This window comes from Microtus oregoni, unplaced genomic scaffold (assembly GCF_018167655.1).
Source record: "Microtus oregoni isolate MIOR12 unplaced genomic scaffold, Mior012 000062F_ref0000492, whole genome shotgun sequence".
NCBI lineage: Eukaryota > Metazoa > Chordata > Mammalia > Rodentia > Cricetidae > Microtus > Microtus oregoni.
This window is the reverse complement of record NW_024543872.1, coordinates 9,796,395-9,822,745: the sequence shown is the minus strand read 5'-3', so window position 1 is coordinate 9,822,745 and position 26,351 is coordinate 9,796,395. Positions and strand designations below refer to the sequence as shown.

The 26,351-nt window shown below is 44.1% G+C and overlaps 2 protein-coding genes across 10 annotated transcripts in view; one reads left to right on the top strand and one right to left on the bottom strand.

Annotated features, from left to right (window-relative positions):
• Positions 1-26,351, bottom strand: part of LOC121439585 (dystrobrevin beta) — a 215,352-nt gene that overhangs the window by 96,874 nt on the left and 92,127 nt on the right. The window lies entirely within an intron of this gene.
• Positions 22,992-24,191, top strand: LOC121439599 (proline-rich protein 30-like). The gene has a single exon (XM_041640142.1). The coding sequence runs from the start codon at positions 22,992-22,994 to the stop codon at positions 24,189-24,191; it is 1,200 nt and encodes a 399-aa protein (XP_041496076.1).

Sequence of the window (26,351 nt, the reverse complement as noted above, 5' to 3'; positions counted from 1 at the left end):
AGCCTGGGCTACACAAATCTCTGCCTTGAAACAACAAAAAACTGAGGCAGAGCATTTGGCATTAAGGGTCTGTCTGTGAGCCGGGCAGTGGTGGCATGTGACGTTAATCCCAGCACTCGGGAGGCAGACGCAGGCGGATCTCTGTGAGTCCGAGGCCATTCTGGTCTACAGAGTAAGCTCCAGGACAGGCTCCAAAACCACACAAAGAAACCCTATCTTGGAAAACCAAAAAAAAAAAGGGTCTGTCTGTGCCAACAGATTAAACAAGTATAAGTCTATACACAAGCAGTGACCATTAGACCTGTGACTGTAAATGATGCTGTATTAGAAGGTACAAAAAAAGTTAAAATTCCAGTAATTTCTCTGGAAAGCAGAAACACCAAGATTGTTCATTAAAATAGTAAATGCACACAAAGTGAATAAAATTTCACAATTATATTGAACAGAATGTTCTGTTCTACAGCCCCTACTTAGCCTGCCTCATGTTTTTTTTTTTTTTTAAGCTGGCAAGTAAACCCAGGGTCTCATGCTGCTACACCATATACACCCACAGCCTCTGAAAATCCCCACAAAGGCTCTCTACACAATACGCGCTGTCCATCCAATTCCCTTTAAATAACACGGCTGTCTGAGATTTGGGCGGGATATTAATGAAATATAAGTTTGAATATTTAAGTCTGCTGTCCATACAGTTTATTATCAAATGTGACACTTGGAACAGAAAGGACAGTTTGTATGCAGCTGTGTGCCACATCAATCCTGCATTCCCACTTGTTATTTATTAAATAGAACCCTCTGTGGAGCACAGCCAGGCCTTCACCTTGCAATCTTGCTGCCTCAACCTCAAAGGCTGGGCTTACAGGCATTCGCCACTATTAAACTTTTATATTCTGCTTGCTGTATTTTAACACCACATAAACACAAATCTGTCTTCCCTTAAGACCATATAGGCAAAGTCAATATTTGATTATACTAAAGATAATACCAGTATCTTCAGAAGCTGTATTTTTTTGATATCTAAGCAACCACGGACCCTTCAACCCATTTTATTCGGAGAAAAGTCTATATCTAATCTATCTTCCATCCAATTACATAGGGCAAAACACAGCAGGAATTCTGAACTTGCCCCCCAGCTGCTCTCTATTTATTTCCCTTTACCCGGCAAGTAGCCATGATGTGCTGCAGGTCCTCTCCTCTAACACACCTCTGGTCCTAGAGAGCACGGCCTTCTCCTAAGGGCTCGCACAGGTTGATAACCGGTACACAGTACGAGCTAAAGGAGCACTGTCATGTTCCACATGGGCAAATGCATCAGCAGCTTGCATCTCTCCCGTCTCCTACCCCCAAAGAGCACAGCGGATGCCTATCCTATCCCTTAAGTCTAGAGACCTGGGCACACACTTGTCCCAGGCCTACCCTTCCCCTCCAGTCTTACATACATACATCTCCTGCTTGTTTTCCAAGTCTCTGGAGTGTTTTTCCTCTGAAGACTTTCCCACTGCTCCATTGGTCAATGATGACTCTCCATGACCTTGTGCATATGCCCACCCTCACACTGACCATGTGAGATTCCAGTGTTCAATTCCTTTTGTCTTTGTTAGACTCTTGCTTCTGAGGACCAGCTACATCTTATTCATCTCCCACTTACAGAGCCTATTCTCAGAACAGAACATGTGACCTGAGCACAATTTTCTGCCTTTAGTTTTGGCTTTTTTTTTTTTTTTTGAGAATCACAAGTAGGAGCAACCAACGGAAACAAATAGAGGTTTAAATGCCCCTTGACCAAAGAATGGATAAGGAAAATCCACAGCAGAGAAAAATAACGACGTCTTGAATTTTGCAGGCAAATGGATGGAGCTAGAAAACACCATTTTGAGTGAGGTAACCCAGACACAGAAAGACAATGATCACATGTGCTCACTCATAAGTGGTTTTTAAACGTGTAAAGTTGTAGATGGAGCAGCAGACTGTGTTCCGCCGCTCAGCTCCCGGCCACTGGCTAGCTTTACCCAAAATAATTACATGGAAACTGTATTCTTTTAAACACTGCCTGGCCCATTAGTTTCAGTCTCTTATTGGCTAGCTCTCACATCTTGATTGACCCATTTCTAATAATCTTTGTAGCACCATGAGGTGGTAGCTTACCGGGAAGGATCTTAACCTGCTTCCATCTCAGAGTAGGAGAGCTATGGTGTCTGCTTCCCTTCCCTTCCTCCCAGCATTCTGTTCTGTCTACTCCGCCTATCTAAGCTGCTGTCCTATCAAAGGCCAAGGCAGTTTCTTTATTAACCAATGAAAGCAACACATAGACAGATGACACTCCTCCATCATAAATCAAAGAAAACCAGTCTACAAATCACAATCCCAGAGAACCTGGACAACAATGAGGACACTAAGAGAGACATTCAGGGATCTAATCTACATGGGAAGTAGAAAAAGACAAGATCTCCTGAGTAAATTGGGAGCATGGGGACCTAGGCAGAGGGATCAAGGGGAAGGGAGAAGCTGGCGGGGGGAGCAGAGAAAAATGTAGAGCTTAATAAAAATCAATAAAAAATGAAAATATTGCTTTAGGTCAAGGCTTAAAAAGTATATCCAGTTTTTCGCAGCTGGATAAAGGCACTTGTCACCAAGCCCGATGACCGGTGTGGGATCCCAGGAGCCACATGGTGGAAGGAGAGAACTGACTCAACAGTTGTTATTTGACTTATGCACACCCCTCAATGCAAATAAATAAATGCAGATAAGAAAGACAGCATCCAATTTTTGTGTGTGTGTGTTCAAACAAGTCTTTATTTATAGACACTTGTAGTAATAAGGGCGGCGGGGCTGTGTCCCTGGCACTCCAGCCGCCTGGCTAGCTTATGCCCCGAAATAACAACACACAAACTGTATTCATTTAAACACTGCTTGGCCCTTTAGCTCTAGCCCTTACTGGCTAATTCTGATATCCCGATCAACCCATCTCTAATAATCTGTGAGAACCGGTCTTACCGGGAAGATTCTAGCCTAGTCCATCCTGGGTCGGAGCTTCATGGCGTGTGTCTGCCCGAGAGCGGGGCATGGCGTCTCTCTCAGGCGTCTGCTCCCGAGAGGAGAGCTGTGGAGTCTGAGCTCACTTCCTCTTCCTCCCAGCGTTCTGTTCTGTTTACTCCTCCCACCTATCTTCTAACCAATGAGGGCCAAGCAGTTTCTTTTTATTTAACCAATGACCTTCCTCCATCAGACACTCAAATCTGAATTCATAGGACTTTCATGAAATGAGATTTTTCAAAGCACTTAGAAACACAGAGCCCATTCTTAGCTCACTGGCCATACACAACAGATGGTGGGGCTGGATCTCTAGTACATAGTTACTTCCTAACCTCTGCTCTAAGTATTTTTTGACATTTAACTTGACAGCATCCAATTTCAACCTCAAAAACAGAGGTAGGGCTAGAGACGTAGCTTAGTCAGCAGAATCCTCATTTACCATGCACAAAGCGCTGATTGGATCCCCAGCACCACATAAACCAGATGTGGTGATATTCCTGTAACCCCAGCACTGAGGTCCAGCACTGAGCAGGAGGATCAGAAATTCAAGGTCATTTCTGGTTACATACTAAGTCCAAGAGGGTATAAAATGTGTGCTGTACTTGTAAAAGCCATAAAACTATAAAAGTTATCACTATCCATCTATGCAGGTTTCTGCCTGGAAAAAAAAACACGGCTGTCACTCTCAATATTTCTTGTCGGTTCTCCCTTGACCCCCTCCTACCATATCATCTTTCCTCCTGGTAGGCACTGACTTGGACTTTGTATTAATGGTCTCCTTAGCTTTATTATTTTCACAGTTGTGTATAATGATACATTGTGAAGAAATATTTAAAACCTACAGAGGCTAAATGAATGTGCATGTGTTCAGTCAGCAACTTGCTTCTTTCACTCAAAACTGTTACAATTTATCTATAAGTGACACATTTTTTCCACTGCTTGATGATAGTTTCATGTTTAGTGTCCTATAGTTTAGACAGTCACTCCACTGCTGATGTTTCCATTTGGTCCTATTACTCACAATGTTACTACTAAGTTTTCCTGTTTCACGATGCTTGACGGTGACATGTAAGGATTTCTAAGACTGTGACTATTGGCTTGCACAGCTATGTAAATTTCAATGTTGGCGACCAATGCCAACTCATTTGCTCTGCAAGGCGGTTACACTAATTCCCACCAGCTGTGTGGGAGAGTTCCAGAAACTCCACACTGCCCCCAAACCCTGTCACTACTAGACACTTCACCATTTGCTAGACCTGTGGCAGTAAACAGGTACTGTGGTTTCAATTTGTGATTTCCTCAGAATCAAAGGGATTCTTTCCCTCTATTTGTAGGCTGTTCATGCTTCTCTGAAATATCTGCTCCTACTCTTTCAAATATTGATAAGGAGTCTGTTGAGCAGGCTGGAGATTAGTAGGGATTACACTTCTCTTATTGGTTTTCTTTTCCGAGACAGGATCTCATGCAGCCTATGTTATTCTCAAGCCCCGTATGTAGCAGAGGATGGCTTTGAACATGTGATCCTACTGCTGCGGTCACCATTCTAGATGCCACCAGGCCTGGCTCTCTTACTTGTTTGCAGCAATTCTCCATATTTTTGTATTTTAAACTTAAGAAAGCTATATTGTATAATTTCTCCTTTAGGATTCTCACTGTATTACATTTTTGATGAACAGCTAGCTTTGAACATTAGCCATCCCAATTTTGTAACATTCTTCATAGTTTGTGCCTTTTCTACATTACAATTTTTTTCCCTGAGATCATAAGGAAATCCCCCCTGCCTCCCTGCAATTGTTTTCTGAAGTTTTATCAGTTAGGGCTGGAGAGATGGCTCGGCAGGGGCAGTGCAGGTGTGAGGGTGTGAAGTGGATCCCAGAACTGACAACTCCACACAATCGTTCTCCGACTTTTGCGTGCATCCTTCCCAGTCAGACACTAAAGTTCTTCATTTACAGATTCCATATTTAAATCTGAATATAATTAGCTATGATTTTTTTTTAAAAAAATATCATTAGATATCCCAGGCTAGTCTCAAATTCATGGTCCTTTTTCTACCAACTTAGCACTGACAGATTTTGATAGGTATAAGGAAAGAATCCATTTCTTTTCCTATTGGATAATCAACTGTATAAAAGCCACTTAACATAGAATTGATCATTTTAGAGTGTACAGTTTAGTGTTCTGGGTTTTCACCTTGCTGTATTACAGATCTCCAGACCCTTTCCCTCTTGTAAAAATTAAATTCTGTACTCATCAGGCCACAATTAATTTTCTCCTCTTCCCTGCCCTTGGACACTACCATTCTAATTTCTGTCTCTATTAATTTATTGATTTTGGAAACATCATATAGGAAAATCATAAAGTGAATGCCTGTGACTTTCCTATCTCACCCAGCATAATTCACATTATAGGATATATGATGCTTTTCTTCTTTTAGGGTGTGTAATCTTCCATTCCATGTACACATTAGCTTTTGTTCATTCATTCTTCTATCAATGGACTTTCTGGTCAACACAATTAACTTTGGAAATGTGGTTATTATTTTACATGTTTACATACTTAGATCCTGCCTCAATATATAAGGTGGAGAGGAACAACAACAACAAAAAACACCCAGTGTTGATCTCAGGCCTCCAAATGTACCCAAACACAACACACATGCACCTAAAAACACCCCTAACATGAGCACATGAGCACACACACCAAAAAAAAAAAAAGCCATTTAACAGATATTTTATCCTGGACAGTACAATGATGTGGGATTCCCCTTGTATGCTGTGAATACCACTGATTAATAAAAAAACTTCTTTGGACCTATAGCAGGGCAGAACTTAGCTGTGACGGGAAAAATGAACTGAATACTGGAAGAAAGGAGGCAGAATAAGGAGAAGCCATGGAGCCGCCTGAGACAGACGTGCTGAAACTTTGCTGGTAGGCCTCGACCTCATGGTAAAATATAAAACATTGGAGATGGGTTAATTCTAGATGTAAGAGCTAGCAAGCAATACGCTTAAGTAAATGGCCAAGCAGTGATTTAATTAATACAGTTTCTGTGTGATTATTTCAAGGCTGAGCAGCTGGGAATGAAACAAGTGACCTCTTCCAACAGCACAATATCAGTTTAATTACAGCAAGAGTCCGTGAGGGGTGTTTTCATTTTTCATCTGTCTGTCTGTCTGTCTGTCTATCTATCTATCTATCTATCTATCTGTCATTGAGATAGGGTATCACATAATTCTGGCAGACCTAGAATTCACTATGTAGACCAGGATGGCTTTGAACTCACAGAAAACTGGTGTAGGAGGTCCTTCTTTCTATGTGTTGCTTTCATTAATGAATAAAGACCCTGCCTCGGCCTGCTGATAGGGCAGCACTTAGGTAGGCAGGGAAGAAGGAACTGAATTCTGGGAGGAAGAAAGCAGAGTCAGAGAGACACCATGGAGCTGCCAGAAACAGAAGCTGGAGATTTTACCTGGGAAGCCACTGTCATGTGGTGATACATAGATTAATAAAAATGGGTTAAATTAATATAAGAGGTAGCCAATAAGAAGCTAGAACTAATGGGTCAATCAGTGATTTAATTAACACAGTTTCTGTGTGATTATTTCGGTTCTGGGCAGCTGTTGTTGGGACAAACAAGCAGCCTCCTCCTACAGAAATCCACCTGCCTCTGCCTCTTGAGGGCTAGGATTAAAGGTGTAAGCCACCATGCCTGGCATCATTTTTCTGGACTCTTTGCAGTTCCATTTGAACTTTAAAATAAATTTGTCATTTATACCTCCTACATACACGACCTGTTGGGATTTCAATGGGAGCTGACCAAATCCACAGATAACTGCAGAGAACTGACATCTTTACACACCAAACATCCACGGATGTGCTCATCTTCCTGCATACTTAAGCCATCTTTATTATCTCTCGACAACACAGGCCCCTCTATAAAGGACCTATACATTCCTGTTATTTATTTCTAGCTATTTTTATAAAATTTTGTGCCTAGCAACCCTGCAGTTTAAATATGGTTAAAGAATGTACCACAAAATTTATCATCTCAATCTTTGTTTTACATTTTGTTATTTTGTGTGTGTATAGCTATGCTTACGTTATGGCTTTGATTTAGTTATATGTATGTCCGTGTGTGTGTGTGTTTACATTTGCACACGTGCCTGTAGAGCCCAGAAGAGGGCTTTGGAGCTGGAGTTAGAGGCTGTTGTGAGTTGCCCAATGTGAATGCTGGAACTGCACTAGGGTCCATTGCAAGAGCAGTACATTTCTTAACCACTGAGCCATCCCTCCGGCCCCTGTGCTCCTTACACTAACTCCTCATGAGACAGGCTGCGTGCACATGATTTCCACCATTCCACAACATGTCTCTTCACTCTGCTCATTATTTAATACACATAAGATTTAACATTTTGGTACAGTTTAACTCACACATTTTTAAGCTTTGTTGCCCCGGTGATTTTATCATCCTAATGATTTACCCGGAAAAAACGTCCCCAGCTTTCTACACTGTCGGTCACCAAGTAGTGGAGCAGCTTTTCTTTTCTTCATTTACTTTACTGTGCAGGATGGCTAACAAAACAGCAAATAAAAGTGGCTATAGCATATCTCCTTATTTGCTTAACATCCTAAAGCAAACTGCCTCCACGCCTCTGCAACAAACAGGCTGCAGGCTGTGAGTTAGCAAAGTCCTACATACTAGGCTGACGCCATTTCTTCTGCTTGTAGTTTTCTAAGACTTGTCTTACTGTTGTTGTACGTGCATTTAGATTTTCAACGAATTTTGCAAAATTTTCATCTACGTTTTTTTAGATGGTTATAAGGATTCAACCCATCGCACTATAAATCTATGTTAGACTATATCACTGAACCCTTAATTACTGGAGTAAAACAAGTGTGGTCATGATATAACTTTTGTGAACAGTTGCTCATTTGCTCTCTGCTAGTTTGTTTAGATTTCATTTATGTCTACGCATGAAAGAGGCTTGCCATGCTCCTTTTTTTTTTTGATGATCTTCTAACTTGATGGTAGAAACATAGTTAAAGCTTGAAAAAGAAAATAGAAATGCTTATTAGCTTTTCTGCAATCTAAGGCATTTTCTATATGACCTTTATGTGACTGTTATTTGAATGTCACACAAAGTCATCCAGGCGGGCCCGACTGTTTCCTTTGTGGAAAGTTACTAATTCGGTGTCCTTAGTGACCCCCATCCCAGCCACTCCAGTTCCCTTTCCTTCTGGGAGACAAGGCTTTGATATTGCCGTGGATGGCCTCAAACTCTCAATACTCATGCCCCAGCCTTCCCAACTATTTGGGTTTTCTGTTCCATCTGGAATCAGTTTTGGAGAGCAATGCTGTTTTAGGGAATTTGTTCACGCCAATGAGGCTTTCAATACCCAATACACGGAAGCTTTTTTACTGTTACTGAATTCTCAGAGAATATCGTCTATGTCATATAAATTCTCTTTGAGCCTTCTTTTATGTGTTTTCTAAGAATGAAATCAGTAACAGATACAATCAGATTTGTAAAAATAATTTTTATTTTATTGTGTGTATACATATGTGTGCATGGGGGACACATGTATGTGAGCAAGTGTATACACACATGAATGGAGGTCAAAGGACAATCTCAGGAGGTATACCTCCTCTGAGACAGGCTTGGCTCTCACCAATTAGGCTAGACTGCCTGGCTAGGGGGTCTCGGCAATGTTGCCAGCATTGGGACTACAAAGCATATTCCACTATACTCTGGGGACTGAACTTGGTCCTTGTGCCTGCAAACCATATATTATTCCAACTGAGTTACCCCACCCAAATCCTATGTTCAAATTCCTATATTTTTTATTTTTATCTAGTAAATCTAACAGTTGTTGAAAAAGGTTAAGGCTACCTGCTTATGTACTTCTCAATTTTACTGTGCTCTTAAATAATTTATTGCATATATGTAATAAATTATTTAAGAGCACAATAAATATATATATATATATATACACACATTAGCCTTTTAAATGAAGAGCATTATATATATATATACACACACACACATTGGCTTTTTGAGACAAGGTTTCTTTGTGTAGCTTTGGAGTCTGTCCTGGAACTCACTCTCTAGTCCAGGCTGGCCTCGAACTCACAGAGATTCACCAGCCTTGCCTCCTAAGTGCTGGGATTAAAGGTGTGCACCACCACCACCAGTTTTGCTTTTTTTATGTGTGGAGCACATGTGCCAATGACACGTGTGTGGAGGTCAGAGGACAACTTGCAGGAGTTGGTTCTCTCCATCCACCACGTGAGTCCAGTATGGAGAACGCTGGTCATGAGGCAGGGTGACAAGTGCCCATTGGTTTTCATTTTTAAATCATGTATATATTACTAGATGTTATTACTATAGATTTGTTCATCTTTTTATCTTTGGTAAGGATTCTTTAAAACTTTGATAAAACATAAATTACACAAGATCTACCATTCTAAGTTTTCTGATAAAGACTTTTTGCCTCAAGGTCCTTTTCCTAAAATTAATATGATTTTACTAAATGTCTTTTGGTTAGTGCTGCCTTAATATTCTACTTTTCTATGTCTTTATGTTTTAACTATCCCAGGAACTGCACAGGACCATAATTGTTTTAAGTTCTGGTTTATTTTTCTTATTTTATTCTATCTTCCATTTTGGCAATTTTCCTGCTTGAAGTGTGTGTGTGTGTGTGTGTGTGTGTGTGTGTGTGTGTGTGTGTGTGTGTTGGTGGGTAACAATAATGCAAGCCTTATGCCAGGGACTCCACAGGTGCCTTTGCATGGAGAGGCTCATTTAGAATTGCTAACAGCCTTGTGAACTGGGTGTTACGGCCTCAGCTTTTATGGGTATAAACTTAAAAATGTGGTGCAGAAACTACAGCTCGCAGAACCAGGTTTGTCTTCTTCTTTTCCAGCCACAACCCAGCTCCCCAACACTAATGTCACTTAGAGAAAGAGTATGCACAGAGTAGGAGAGGCAGCCCACCCAGAACAATGTGGCATTCTTCAGAGCAGCCGGAGAGAAAAACAACCAGAGCCCAGAGTGGGACATGCACAGAGTCTCCTGACGAGGGCACCAGGAGGGGACAGATACCTTGACCGTTGGGACTTGGTTCCTCCAGCAGCCATGGACCAGGCTCTAAGACACCTTTTTTTTTTTTTTTTCCTGTTAAGGTCTGAGCTCAGTCACTGTGTTTCACTGAGCCCCAAGCTAATTCCTTGCACAGCACACGCCTCAGCCAGGGTGCGTGATGACAGGTCCTGACACCTGGGCGCATAAGAGCCTACCAGAAAAAGCTTAACATTGGTGCCTTAGAGGGCGTTCCTGTCATTTCACTTCTAATTGCCCCCTTTGGAATGTCATCCTGAGCTCCGGGCCATACCATCTGAAAGGATTCGAGCAGAAAAGTGCCTGGCTGTGGAGGGCCCTTGATCCAAAGCCTATTAAGTCTTCCAGTAAGTCTGGAGTCTTCTGTATTTTAACATGAACACTTCATTCAGTAACTTAAAATCCTTTCAATCCAATCATGCCTCAACCAGTTCCATGTCACAGCTGTGTCCGATGCATCTTATTTTAATTCCAGCAAAGTCAGTCACTGCTAACCAACTTGCACCATCATTCTTATTATTATTTGTTACTATTTGTGAGCTTAAATTCACCCATGCTTATCAAGTCCACTAAATGCACCGTTTTCATGCTCCGACTCTCCCCTCATTTCAATCGACCTTTCCTTAAAGTATTATCCTTTCTTTGTTCCAATAGCAATGGATTTCCTTTAAAAAAAAAAAAAAACAAAACAAGGGGGTTGGAGAGATGGCTCAGTGGTTAAGAGCATTGCCTGCTCTTCCAAAGGTCCTGAGTTCAATTCCCAGCAACCATCTGTAATAAAGTCTGGTGCCCTCTTCTGGCCTGCAGACATACACACAGACAGAATATTGTATACATAATAAATAAATAAATATGTTTAAAAAAACAAATTTACTTTTTCTTTACCTTAAATAGATTTGTGGCACACAGATTTCTACAACAATCTACTCATTCTCCTAAGCTCTTCCAGTGTTGTCCGACATTTTCCATCTTGTATCTGTGTTCAGTATTCTGTACCCTCAGAATCTTCTTCAAATTGATTTCTCATTCACTAATTTTCATTCTAGCTGCCCCTTCATTGAGCTCATCCTTAGTGTGTTTTATTTCTAGGATTCTAGAATTTTATTTGGTCTCTTTTTCATATTTAAGTTGACAGATGTGGCAGCTTATACCAATGATCTTGGCACTCAGGAGCGCATACAGTAGTATCAAAGAAAAAGTTCTGAGGTCAGTCTCGGAAATATAGCACAACAAATGACCTCCTCCTATTAAACCAAAAAATTATTTTTATATTCCAAGTTTACTTCTTTAGCTTTTTTTTTTTCTGGTTTTTTGAGATGGGGTTTCTCTATATAGCCATGGCTGTCCTGAAACCCACTCTGTAGGCCAGGCTGGCCTTGAACTCACAGAGATCCGCCTACCTCTGTCTCCCAAGTGCTGGCATTAAAGGCAAGAGCCATCCCCACTCTTCTTTAGCATTTTTAACATACTATTTTCTAAAGTTCCTGATCTGTTAATTGACTTTTTAATATGTTTTTATTTATTGGTTCTCCTTCACGAGTTGTTTTGTGATTGGATTCTCCCTCTCTGAAAATGAACTTTCCTTCAGCAGGGACTGTGCTCCCATTTGGTCTTCTGATTGTCCCACTGGCAATACTGCCACCAAGGGAATTTTTGGGTGGAAGTCTATATCCAGTAAGAATGGCCCCTGGAGCAGTGCTGTACAACTGAATTCCAAAGGGAATGTGCTGTTTCTGTACTGTCCAGTATGAAAGCAACTGGACACACGTGACATTTTTATTGTGTGTAAGAAACTCGTTTTAAATTTAAATTTTAACTTAAAATTAAATAGTCACTCATGTCTAATGACTACCATACTGGAACACGCAGCTAGAGTTTCATTTCTCTTGATTAAATATTTGCACTGATTTTAATGTATTTTTCTCTTTGAGACAGAGTCTTACAATATAAGTCTTACTATATACTGACTGCCCTGGAACTTGTTATGTAACTCAGGCTGTACTAGAACTCAGTCCACCTGCCTCTCTCCCCCATGAGCTAGGATTAAAGGAGAGACTATGTAACTTGTTGGTAGAAAGTTACACTGAATACATCAATGCTTTTCTCAATGCTCTAACCTCTAAGGAGGAGGTTCTCTTTTCCTCATTCCTTTTTCTTAAGGAGTCTGCTCTTCTAAAGCCTTTTGTAAGAGACTGCAGAGGATCTGGGTTCAGTTCCCAGCACACACATGGAGGATCACATAGGCACATCACACACACACACACACACACACACACACACACACACACACAATAAATGAATAAACAAATCTTTTCGTTGTTCTTTGTCTTGCAGTCACCTCACTTATTTCTTCCCCTTTTTCCTTATGTAATAATACATGTACAGATATCCTTCCCTCTAGCTCAGCTCAGATATTGACTCTTCACCAGCCCAGCACTGAATTTCTTTTCCTTTTTCTTTTTTCCCATCATCATCTCGTTTTTTGTTTTTTCTTCCTCCCCCCCCCCTTTTTTTGAGACAGGGTTTCTCTGTGTAGCCCAGGCTGCCCTGGAACTAGCTCTGTAGACCAGACTGGCCTGGAACTCACAGAGATCTGCCTGCTTCTGTCTCCCGAGTGCTGGGATTGAAGGTGTGCGCAGCTACACCTGCTCTGAATTTCTTCTTTTGAGAGTCTAATGTTTAATTTGGGGGCTGCTCTTCTAGAGGACCCAGGTTCAACTCCTGCACCCATGTAGTGGCTGACAATATCTGTAAGTCTAGCTCTGGAGGGTCTGCTGTCCTTGTCCTGACTTACTGATACCAGGCTCATACATGGTGCACAGTTATACATGTAGACAAAATATCCACATACATAAAATAAAATGTGAAATCTTGAAAAGTTTACTTTTAGTAGAAAGAAAAACTGTTCTTATCTCTCAAAGTACTGCAGTAGACTTTCTAGAAATGTAATTTTGGAAAGGTGGGGTGGGCTGGTGAGTAGAGAGCCACTTGCACCCACATACAAGTTCCGTGCCCAGATCCCACAAGGTGATGGGAATAAACTGACTCCTGGGAGTTGTACACACATAGACACAGAGAGACACAGATACACACATGCACACAGACATACAGACACATAGACACACACATACATACACATACTGACACAGACACACACATGCACACATAGACACACATACAGACATATAGACACATACACACGCGTGCGCGCACACACACACACAAACTTTAAATGTTGTTTAAATTCTCTTAATTCTATTGCTGAAATAAACTCTTTTGTTACTTCTCTGCATGGCTGTGTGTCCCTCCTTACGAGTGATTTTGACCTAAGTGCTCAACTTTGTAGGCAGAGCTTCCTGCTCAGGCAGTCCCACTCCGCTGTGATGCCTCCATGGAGCTGACGCGTAGGAGGTGTTCCCAGTGAGTGTGCAGAGGAACAGCGGGGGGTCCAAGTGGAAAAGCTCTGCCGTCTCCTAAGTGAGGGACTCCCTCCTCTCCTAGATTCCGCCAGCGCTTAGAACACTGCCCTGTCACTCCAGCCCACACGCCTGTACTCCCTGATCTGCTAGGGAGGCCTTCACCACTGTGTATAGCGCTGGAGCCCCCTGTACACCCACTGTGACTGTTTCCCAGTTGGAAAGAATACAAGGCATGTCCTCAGCCCACCAGCTCAAAATGGAATCCTCATTCCAAAATACACATTAAGTTTGCTTTTAAAAAGCGAAAATTAGAATTACTAAGCAACAGCTTCACATAACTAATAAAGCTATAAATTTTTAATGACTTATGTATGAGAGAAATGTAATTCATGTAATTTTTGTTAATCTTCCAAGTTTGAAACATATAAGGGCTCTGATAAGAAAATGTGACTTAAGAATTAAATATAATTGGTTCACATGCAGCTTCTGAAACATGTCCATACAAATTACCTACAAAAGAAGCCACTGCTGCCCCACATGCTCCCCCAGGCTCAGGAGGAACAGCAGTGTCTCGCATTGCTCAGCATCTCCCTTTAGTGTCCTTTCCAAAGAAATTGTGAAAAACTTGCTGGAACTCAGCATCCACAGAGATATTCCTAGGTAGCCACAACAGCCAAGGAGGCCGTCACTCTCCCACTCAGGATAACCCTGAAGCTGAGAGGGGCATGGAGGATGACGGATGGATAGTTGCTGCATTAAATGCTGCCCCTTTAAGACTGAAGAAGCTGTGAATGCATGTGGGCACAGCCCGGGGTCAATGCTTTCCTAATTGAATCAAATCGTCACATCAGTGTGGCATGAATGAGAAGCCCTAAGCTGATCCCCGCAATGTTCTTGAGTGGCGTCTGCCATTCCACAGCACACGCTGGGTAAGTCCTACCCCAACTACCGCAGCACCCAGTAAAACAACAATTTGAGTTCACTGGCAGAATTTCTTTTCTCTGCATAGTATTTTCTAAGCAAAGAGAATGCAGATTTACTAAGGAAGAGAGAAGAACTCCTATAGTGGGGAGGGCTCAAGGAAGGGCATCCCTTGGTGTCCTTTAACTGGCAGTTCATATTCTCATTTGTTATCAATGATTCCATATTAGGAGGACGAGGAGCTAGGTAAGTGGAAAGAGAGCTTGCTATGCAAACATGAGGCTCTGGGGGAGTGGGGCAAAGAGGCAAGGACACAGGAAAACCAATGGGAACAACTGGCCGGACAGCCTAGCTAGCATCAGTGAGCTCAGGGCAGCCTAGGAGGGGCAGGCATCAGTGAGCTCTGGGTTTAGTGAGAGAAAAGAAAGTGAAACTCCTGGACACCGGATGTACTTCTCTGGCCTCCACATGCATGTGCAACGAGCACATACAAGACATCACAGGACTATATTGCTAATAAATAAGGATGTGACAAACAGTGAAGTTTGTCTATAGCAGGAAGGCAAAGCAGTAAGGCCTCATCGGGTTAAACAATTTCACACTGAAAATGCACAGGAAGTCCTGTCCTAAAAGCATTTACTCTATCACCCTGCATACCACAGAAGAAGAGAAAAAAGGAACCACTGAAACTATATTTGGAAAAGAAGAAAACAAGAAACAGGCTGACTGTCTATTAGCAAGGGAGCAAACAAGATTTTGTATATTTGCAGAATTGAATTCTAGATGGCACTGAAAATAACCAGCCAGCTAGAGTGGCACGTGCTTGCAATCCCAGCACTCGGGAAGCAGAAACAGGAGGATCATTGCAAGCTCCAGGCCAGCCTCATCTACAGAAGCAGGAGATATACGAGCTTGGAAGATGCATGAGATCAACATCCAGATTCCAATAGAGACACAACACCTGAAGATTGTCCTCTGGCCTCTAGTCATGTATAGGCTGCGGTACAAATGAGAGCTGGCAGAAGGGCTCAGTTAGTACAGTGCTTGCCTGAGTTAGATCCTCAGAGCCCACATAAATAGGCCAGGTATGGTGGCACACCCTTGTAAAACCAGAGACAGAGAAAAAAAGAGAGAAGATCCCTGGTGCTCATTAGCCCAACCCAACCGCTAAGGCCAAGGTCAAGGCCAACCTGGTTGTCCTCCTCCACATGTACTCACACACATGTGCACTAGAAAAAAAAATCAAACGGTACAACATAATATTTAATAATATAACTTGATCAGAAGAATTTTCCCTTGTCTATTCTAAACAAGTTCCTATGTATAAACAAGAAAACAGTAAACACATGCAAAATCATGTTCTACAAAAATAAGATTATACTATATAGAAACAGACTTGCAAGCTATTTTTCCTCATTCAATAACAATTATACATCGGGTATGGTGGTTATTGTGTACCTATAGTTCGAAGCACTTAGAAACTAAGGCAGGAGAATCACTGGGTAACACACCAAGTTACCAAACTGAAAAAATAAAAAGGGGTGGGGGGAAAGGGGAGGGATACACCTCAGTGTCAGGGCACTTGTCCAGAAAGCATTAGAACTGGGTTTCATCCTTAGCTCCCCACACACAATTATATTATATATTATACTACATACCTCTTTCCTGCACATGTAGAGCTAGCTCACTGACAGACTACCACACAGGATTCTACAGCATTTACATGCCACAGTAAACTTTAAAAATCACTTTTAAAGTGTATGTGTGTTTTGCCAGGATGTATATCTGTGTACCACATACATGCCTGGTGCATTCAATCCCCTGGGACTGGAGTTACAGATGGCTGTGAACTGCTACGTGGGTGCTGCGAATCAAAACTGGGTCCTTTGGAAGAGCAGCCAGCGTTCCTAAATCTGAGCCATCTCTCCAGCCCCCACACTAAACTTAGCCATTTTACTACTGACTGATATTCTTCTTTTAGCCACTCCACATTATGCTGAAGACATCCTCATACAAAAGTCCTAGGGCATTTGGAATGTGGTTTGGGGAGAACTCATACAATGGAAGGTTGTTGAGCTCAACGATATACATAATGTAAGATTTGTCCTTCAGACCTAACAATTCACACCCTACAACAGAATCCTGAAAACTCCTCTACTCTTTGCCCAACCTGGATGTTCTTAATCTCATATATTCTCTGCAAGTGGGGGTAAGGTATAACATGAACACTTTAATGGCCACGAATCATTTAAAACTGGAACAAGTGAGAATTCCCAACTTTCCTATTTTTTTGTTTTGTTTTTGTTTTTCAAGACAAGGTTTCTCTGTAGCGTTGGGAGCCTAAACTAGCTCTTGTAGACCAGGCTGTCCTTGAACTCATGGAGATCTTTCTGCCTCTGCCTCCCAAGTGCTGGGATTAAAAGCGTGCGCCACCACCGCCTGGCTCCTAATGTTTTTTAACCAACACTGACGCTGTGTGCCAGGTAATAGGTTTGTAAAGGCTGATACGATAACGTACTAAAGACTAGTGATTTGACAGAATATGTGGGCAAATTAATAGACAATACAGAGATGATTCTAACAATGTGATAAATAGTCCGAAAAGTTATTCTGTGTACTACAGGCAAACCATAAAGAGATGGCCATCAGCCTAGGCAATTAGAAAAAGAAGCAATCACTGAGCTAATTTTTGTAGGATACAGAGAATTTGGCAAAGAAAAGATGGGAGGATGGGGAAAGAGAGGAGATGAAGGTAGCTAGGACACCAGATTCAGAAACGTGAAAGTACGAGAAGACAGTATACCAGGAAACTAAGGAAACGAGTTTCATACTGCCGTGCTGCTGACTATGAATAAAAACAAAGAGAACACCCAGACCAAAGACACAAAAGCTTTCAGAATATCACACTGTGAGCTAAACCAATGCTGAGCAGACAGCTGTCCGGCTCTCACACACGTTCACAGACTGCATGGTGGAAAAATGAAGCCGAGCACAACCAGGTCTTTGGGGACCTACAAACAACAGGTAGAGCCAGCTGAAATCAAAGGATCAGGGCCACAAGTGCTGAAGGAGTAGAATCACACAAGCAGCCAGTGTCCCACACAAGCAGCCAGTGTCCCACACAAGCAGCCAGTGTCCCAAGAAAGGAAGGCCAAGGGTGAGGTCTGGAAAGTGAAGCAGGGCACCATGCTTCTGTGTCTGCTCCTCCTCACCAGTCCTGCACCCTCCAAACTAATGAACAAAGCCCAGAGCACAAGGCTCTCGGCCAGCACAGTTGCCCACTCTGCTATACCCAGCGCGCAAACACTGCAACAGGTCTAGAGAGGGGTAACATCAGCAGTCCAGTGACAGCATACACAGGACACCAAACGTCTCCATGTGAAGGCCATCTCTACTGCCCAGCCCCGCCCTGGCACGGTATTTGCCAAACTCTTCTTAACATAAGAAATTTCTGGGTGCTTGTTTGAAAAACAAAACGGACTCCTCTGCCTTGACCCAGAGGCACTAAGTGAGAATTCCCAGGGCTGGGACCTGGGACTGTGAATAGTTGATGAGCAATCCAAGCAATCCTTTTCAGAGAAGGTTGGGAAACAGTGCTTTAGAAATTCTTGCTATCAAGTTAGATATGTGACTACCGAAAAGAAATTCGGCTATTGCTTTTCAGAAGTGAGTAAAATACCTTCTAGAAGACCAAATACGTGAATGGGAACACAGAACTGTTTATGTACAGGACAGGTAAGACTCTGAGATGCCCATGAGGGCAGTGAATAGAGGAGTCAGATCCTATTAAGACCCTATTAAGAATTAAGAATTGCGAAATTTATTATTATCAGTGTTAGGCATCTGAAACTTGGAACTACAGAAAAGATTCCATGGAGGAGGACCAGGGCAGAAAAGAGCTCAGGAGAGCACACTGGAGGAGACAGTGTCTCCTACTGAAGGTGAGCCAAAGGTCTCATGCATAAATGACATGTGAGTGCTTTTATAATTAGACAGAAGATGAAGATGAATAGACAATGAATTGGACACTAAAAGGAAATGATACAGATAACACTCAGCTGCTGATTTATTTGAGAATCTCCCCTAAATCCGTGTGTACAGACAGATCTTAAGTAGACAGCAGTAGTCACTGGTGGAACTGAGAAAACGCAAAGACAATAAAACAATTCACATGACTGGATCGCGAGGGAATGCGGGTGTTCTCACATATGGAAACGGAGCATTCATTCTGCAGCTTGGCTCTGGTGGCCACCTGTACAAATCAAAGAAGATCTAACACTGAAGCAAGGGCTGTGGGGGAGTGATGACAGCCAGAGGAAATTGCTCATCTGAAGCACGGCCTGGTTTCAGCTCCACTTCCCCGCAGACCTTGCCATCTCTTGGCTCTAAGAATAACCGGGCTGCAGTTGGGAGGGAAGTGCTTTGCTGTTTATGAACCACAGGCCACTCCTTTCTCTGATAAGCACCATCTCTTCAAACAGCTGGGTCCACGGCAAATGCTCTGCTTTCAAAGGCAGCGCTTTTGCAGCTGTAGATGGGTTTAAGAATAAACAGTGCTGCCAGATACCACGGCAGAGCTGGGCAATGTGCAGACATTGACAAAAACAGCATTTAACCAATCTCAAGCTGATAACCGTTACCAGGATCCTCTAGCCTCAGGGTGTCAGAAAGCTCAGCCTTCTAAGGGGCTGGCCAATGGAGCAGTCTCATCCCCTAAGAGCCTGTCCATTCTCTTACAGATCTCCTCTCCCATGTATCCATAGACTCCAAACTCTCCTACTGAGGTGCGGGCGTAAGGTTTCAGTCCCCAAGTGTATATATTTAGAATTAGAACTACTGGATCCCATGGCAACTTTGCTCAACATGGTGAGGACTGTCTTGGGTACTGTACTCTTGCTGTGAAGAAACACCATGACCAAGGCAACGTAGAAAACATTTCAGCCATTTTAGATTCGTCTGCTGAGAGCTCTCTGTTTAGGTAGGTACACCATTTTTTATTGGATTATTTGTTCTTTTGATGTCCAGTTTCTTGAGTTCTTATATATTTTGGAGATCAGCCCTCTGTCCGATGTGGGGTCGGTGAAGATCTATTCCCATTCTGTAGGCTGTCGTTTTGTCTTGTTGATCGTGTCCTTGCTTTACAGAAGCTTTTCAGTTTCAAGATGTTCTATTTATTAATTGTTGCTCTTAGTGTCTCTGTTACAGAGAAGTGGTCTCCTGTGCCAATGCATTCAAGGGTCTTACCCACTTTCTCTTCTATGAGGTTCAGTGTAGTTGGATTTATGTTGAGGTCTTTGATCCATCTGTACTTAAGTTTTATGCATGGCAATAAATATAAATCTATCTTCATTCTTCTACATGCTGATATCCAGTTATGCCAAAACCATTTGTTGAATATACTTTCTTCTTTCCATTTTATGTTTTTTACTTCTCTGCCAAATCTCAGATGTTCGTAGGTGTGTGGATTGATATCCAGGTCTTCGATTAGATTCCATTAGTCCTCCTTTTTTATGCCAATATCAGGCTGTTTTCATTGCCGTGGCTCTGTAGTAGAGTTTGAAGTTAAGGATTATGATACCTCCATAAATTCCTTTATTATACAGGATTGTTTTGGCTATAAGGAAATGCTCAACATACTCAGCCATCAAAGAAATGCAAATCAAAACAACTCTGAGAATTCATCTTATATCTACCTGTAAGACTGGCCAAGATCAAAGACACTGATGACAGCTTATGCTAGAGAGGATATGGGATAAAGAGAACACTTATGCATTGCTGATGGGAGTGCAAATTGGTACAGCTGCTTTGAAACTCAGTATGGAAATTTCTCAGAAAATTAGGAAACAACCGTCCTCAAGACCCAGTAATATCACTTTTGGGTATATATCCAAAGGATACTCAATTGTACCACAAGGACATGTGCTCAACTATGTTCATAGCAGCTTTGCTTGTCATATCCAGAACCTGGAAACAACCTAAAAGCCCCTAAACTGAAGAATGGATAAAGGAAATGAGGTAATTTACACAATGGAGTGTTGTAAATAGAAAGTGCCACACATCCCAGTATCTGAGCTGCTTAGAGACCTCTGCAAGGCCCTTTTCTGGTTTAATTCTAGTCTGTGGACACATAACTGGAATCAAAGAAGAGGTCACTGGGCCCATTTCTCAGGGCATGCCTGGGTGGACACACAGCAGCCCATTTTCCTCACTGGGAAAGACATGGCGAACAACTCATTCACAAGCAAACAAAGAAATCCCATGTACAGACCAGAAGGCTCCAGGACTGGAGAGATGGCTGAGTGGTTCGCTAGCTGCTGCTCCTGCGAGTTCAGGTTCAATTCTCAGCACCCATATGGCAGCTCACAACTGCAACCCTAGTTCCAGGAGACCTAACACCCTCCTCTGGCTTCTGTGGGCACACTACACACGCCAGAGAGAGAGAGAGAGAGAGAGAGAGAGAGAGAGAGAGAGAGAGAGAGAGGGGAGGTGATGGAGGAAGGTCATTGGCTAATAAAGGAACTGCCTTGTCCCATTTTATTGGTTGGAAGATAGGTGGGAGGAGTAGGCAGAACAGGACGCTGGGAGGAAGAGGAAGTGAGGTCAGACTCGACAGCTCTCCTCGTGGGGGCAGACGCCTCAGAGAGATGCCATGCCCCGCTCCTGGGCAGACACACGCCATGAAGCTCCGACCCAGGATGGACTAGGCTAGAATCTTCCCGGTAAGACCGGTTCTCACAGATTATTAGAGATGGGTTGATCAGGATGTGAGAATTAGCCTGTAAGTGCTAGAGCTAAAGGGCCAAGCAGTGTTTAAAAGAATACAGTGTCCGTGTAATTATTTCGGGGCATAAACTAGCCGAGCAGGCAGCTGGGGTGCTGGGGACGCAGCCCCGCCGCCCCTATTACTACAGGGAGGGAAGGAGGGAGGGAAGGAGGGAGGGAAGGAGGGGGAGAAAGAGAGAAGAGAGAGAACAACTTTAAAAGGGGTAGCAGTAGCCCTGCAGTGGTGGTGCATGCCTTTAATCCCAGCACTTGGGAGGCAAAGGCAGACGGATCTTTGTGAGTTTAAGGCCAGCCTGGTCTACAGAGCAAGTTCTAGGATAGCCAAGGCTTCACAAAGAAACCCTATCTTAGAGAGAGAGGAGAGGAGGAGAGGAGGAGGAGAGGAGAAGAGGAGGGGAGGAGAGAACAGGAAAGAGAGAGAGAGGAGAGAGAGAGAGAGAGAGAGAGAGAGAGAGAGAGAGAGATCTGGAGCATGGGGGGAGAGGGGGGACAGAATCTATGATGTCATTATCTGACCTCTGTGACATAGGCTTTTGATACCAGAGAAAGCCGCTTCCAGGGAATGAGCCCCTCAGCTCCCACTGGGGGCAGCAATGCCGCCCCTTAGGCAAAGCTTCAGTCTCTGGGAGCCATTTACCTGCTGACCCTACTGTTGCTGCCACTGGGTCTGACAATCACCTCTGTCAAGGCCAGGTAGAGTGAGAGGGACACCACTGTGAAGGGTGACAAGTGGCCAGGGGAGCCAGCATGCCAGGAAGTCAGGATGCTTACAAAATCTGTGTGTCAGGGATAGAGGGACAAAACCCTGCACCACAGAAGAGCTCTGCCTGACAGAGGCCTTGAGGCACCACTAGGAGTGGAATTCAGGGTAAGAGTCTGTGTAGGGGTCAGAGGCTGGAGGCAGAGGAGACTGTTTTGTGACTCTGCTTTCTCTTCCCTTTTTGAGGAAGTGTCTTGGAAACAGCAGAAGGAATCCACATTGGTAAAACTGCCTATTATCTCCATCCTTTCCTCCATCCTTCTGATCTGCTCCGCTGCTTTACCCTTCTCTAGAGCATCCGCCAGGTTTTCTGACCTCAAAGGTGACAAACAGCTAGTGTCTTTGCTGTTATGTTGAGACAGATGCCTGTAACCCAGGTTGGTCTTGATCTCCTTGTGTCCCTGCTGGGGATACAAGCTTTAGCCAGCATGCCATGTTTATGTGCTCTTGGAGATCAACCCCAGGACTTCTTCATGCATGCTAGGCAAGCCCTGGCTCTACCAGCTGAACTACACCCGAAGACCTCACATCTAGGGTTGTGATAAGTTCACACTGGAACTGTGTGCCTGGAGCAGAGTCCAGAAGTGGACCGATCGTTCCAACATCCTAATCTCTGTCTTTTTCTCTGCAGGTCTTCCAGACTGGGTCGTCTTCTCATTTCTACCCACCAAGTTAGGGTTGCCCCTCGGCTCCCAAGGGACAACTCTCATTCCCCATTTCCGTACATCTCTAGCGAATGGCTAAGAAAAAGTGAAGAGCCAAGCTTAGATGCAGGCTCCGGACTGAGCACGCGAGAGACAAGCAGAAGAGGCTTCGTGTTCCCTTGGCCTGCTGCTGACATCTGCAGTGAAACTAGGCAGCGGCCACACTGCTGTGGCAGAAGGCAGTCACCAACTAGGAAGGTCTCTAATTAGTCTTGTGGCCCCGCCCACTTTTTTTCCTGGATTCAAGGCAATGTTGCCTCAAAACAAGGACCAGGTGCTGCTACAGAACACAGTACCTCCAGGGTGTCCCCCTCAGGTCCTCTCACAGTTTGCTGACTCCCCTCCATCTAACTTAGCATCTCTCTCCCCCCATCAGTCCCTCCCTCCTCCCCACCTACCTTTGCCTTCTCACAGGCCAGCCTATTTTTCCTTCTCTTCTCCGCCACAGCCCCACTCTCCTGGGCCTCACTTCAACTCAAATTCTGACTGTGTTTCCCTCCCATTCTCTTCCTCCCTCCCGAGTTCCCCCACTTTCTTTCACCAGAACTACCCTCGTCTTCCTTCACGACACTCATCCCCTCCCCTCAACTACCAGCTGGGCGCCTCCCCTCCTCTTTCCCATCACTCTTCTCTTTCCCAGGTACAAAATTCCTCTCCTCACTCTTGCCAGTCTCCTCCCCACCTACAGGGCATCCATAGTTCCACAGCCACGTCCCCCAGCCCCAGCCCCACTTCTGGAGGGATTTCCAGTAACAAACAAACATGGCAGTGTCCTCAATCCAAAAACACCAGGTCCCTTGGGGTGGCAGGGGGATGCAAGGCAAGCAAGGTGGACCCTGCAGAGTTCAAGGACCCAGTGGCCCTCGCCCAAGCCCTAGCCGACCGTGTGGGGCGCCGCAGAATTGCAACAGATCTCCAGCTACTGTTTCTGCGGCGCATGTGTCTCGGCACATCCACACCCGGCCAGGCCCCAGTCGTGGAGTATCCCATTTGTCTACAGTGCCTCCAGCCCCGCACCCGGTCTTGCCCCACCCCCAAGGACAAGATGGGGGCAAGGCTTCTTGCCTTCCCTCAACTACTGCCCTGTGCTCAGGGCCAGGAGTCTGGGCCTCTCCGCATAGGTATTGGCTTCGGCCTCCACTTGTCTCGCGGCCAGGCCAAAGCCTTGCATTTGCTACCACCAAAAAAACGGCAGGAAGCAAGTCCTCAAGGAGAGGTCGTCCTGAGGCAACCGCCTACAACCCAGACCCCAGAAGCTCAAGTTATGGACACACTCTCCCAGGCCGGGCCCCTCAAGTTTGCAGGCCTCCAATCACTAAAATCCAGCCAATGTTCCGTGCCTCCAGCTCAGGCACCAAGATGGGTCACTGCCTCCCTAAGGCCCAGATTGTCTACAGCCCCAAAGAGGTTGGCGACTCCAAAATCTATTCTCCAAAAGTTACCACCTTAATTCCAGAGCAGCGGAGACCCTATGGAACACCCTCTCCAAACCCCACCCTCCCTACCAGGACTTCTCAGACCTTAGGAAGCCACAGCAACACCTTGAAGGGCTGGCTGGCCGGAGGCCAAGTGTGTTCTCCTGCCCTGAACCCTGGAAACCCCTTGTGGAGTCTGCTCTCCCCTGGTTGAAGACCAGAAGCACCCAAGGCCCCATTCAGCCTTCACTGTATCCAATAAAGTCTAACCCTGAGACTTGTGTCTGTGTCCTACTGTGCCCACAGGGTGGATTCAAAGGCTATAGGATAAGGTCTCTCAACAAGGTTGGAGGGAAAGGAAGGTCAAGGACAGAAAGTGCCACACATCCCAGTATCTGAGCTGCTTAGAGACCTCTGCAAGGCCCTTTTCTGGTTTAATTCTAGTCTGTGGACACATAACTGGAATCAAAGAAGAGGTCACTGGGCCCATTTCTCAGGGCATGCCTGGGTGGACACACAGCAGCCCATTTTCCTCACTGGGAAAGACATGGCGAACAACTCATTCACAAGCAAACAAAGAAATCCCATGTACAGACCAGAAGGCTCCAGGACTGGAGAGATGGCTGAGTGGTTCGCTAGCTGCTGCTCCTGCGAGTTCAGGTTCAATTCTCAGCACCCATATGGCAGCTCACAACTGCAACCCTAGTTCCAGGAGACCTAACACCCTCCTCTGGCTTCTGTGGGCACACTACACACGCCAGAGAGAGAGAGAGAGAGAGAGAGGAGGGAAGGAGGGAGGGAAGGTGGGAGAAAGAGAGAACAACTTTAAAAGGGGTAGCAGTATCCCCGCAGTAGTGGTGCATGCCTTTATGTAGGGATAAGTCCCGCCCTTAGGGGGCGTGTTCGCCTCGGGCTAATGCCTGCCTATAAATTTTGCGATCTGCTTTCCTGGTCTCCGCGGGAACGGTGGTTCTGTAAGTCTATTTCTACATTAAAACTATATATATTTTTACAATCTGTCTGCATTTGTTTACGCCGCTACATTTTGGCGTCCAACGTCGGGCTATTTTGCCCCCGACTCAAGCGGGTAGCCCGCTAGCTAACACAGCACCCTCCCGGGTGCTGTTTTTCAGTTCGTGACTCTGGCCCCAGTGCCGAGTCCGAGACATACTGGGCCACAGAGGCCCATTCTGCCTGCCTTGGCTAAGTTTTGCAGTGGAACCCCACTGCCTGAATTAGCAGAAGCTCCAGTACCTGCGGTTTTGCAACAAAAGCTGCCACAGCGGCAGATTTGGTCTGATACAAAGTGACTTGGACGGGCAGTGGTGGTGCATGCTTTTGATACCAGCACTTGGGAGGCAAGGGCAGGCGGTTCTCTGTGAGTTCGAGGCCAGCCTGGTCTACAAGAGCTAGTTCTAGGACAGGCTCCAAAAACACAGAGACCACCACTAGCAGGAACCGATCATTGCAGGTAAAAAATTTTTCTTTTATAAATAAAATGTCTGAACATGTTACTGTTCAAGAATTTAACAGTTTTTTTTTAATTGTACCATGTGGGAGATTTTACAAGAGGCGTCTATCACCCCACATCTATGGATCCTTCTGGGATTCGTAGTTTTCATTGGCACCAAATGGTTTGATAATAGAAATAAGATAAAGTCTTTACAAGGCGAATCCAGGATTCTTAAGGCAGAGATTGAATGCTTAAAAACAATTGAGAATGACAACAATCTTCTCAAGAATCAGTTTGAAGTTCTCCAGGCTGATAACAATCTTCTCAAGAATCAGTTTGAAGTTCTCCAGGCTGATAACAATCTTCTCAAGAATCAGTTTGAAGTTCTCCAGGCTGATGTTAAGGAGAAATTCATTACTATGGAAGAGGGAACAGCTGATCTGGATCGTAAGGTTCAGTCCCTTACTGTAGGAACTGAAACATTAGTGGCTGATATTAAGGAGAAATTCATTACTATGGAAGAGGGAACAGCTGATTTGGACAATAAGATTCAGTCCCTTTCTGTAGGAAATGAAACATTAACTGAGAGAATCAAAACTGCTGAATGTGACAATCAGATTTTGTCTAAAGCTTATGACAGATTGACGGAAAGATTATCAATACAAGAAGGCACGGTTTATGCCATAAAAATTATGTTCAAAGATGAGATGTTATCTCTAACGGACAAACTTCATACTTTAGA

What these genes read in the sequence shown, in the direction of transcription:
- LOC121439599 (XM_041640142.1), top strand. Translation starts at nt 22,992, where the DNA reads ATGTTGCCTCAAAACAAGGACCAGGTGCTGCTACAGAACACAGTACCT.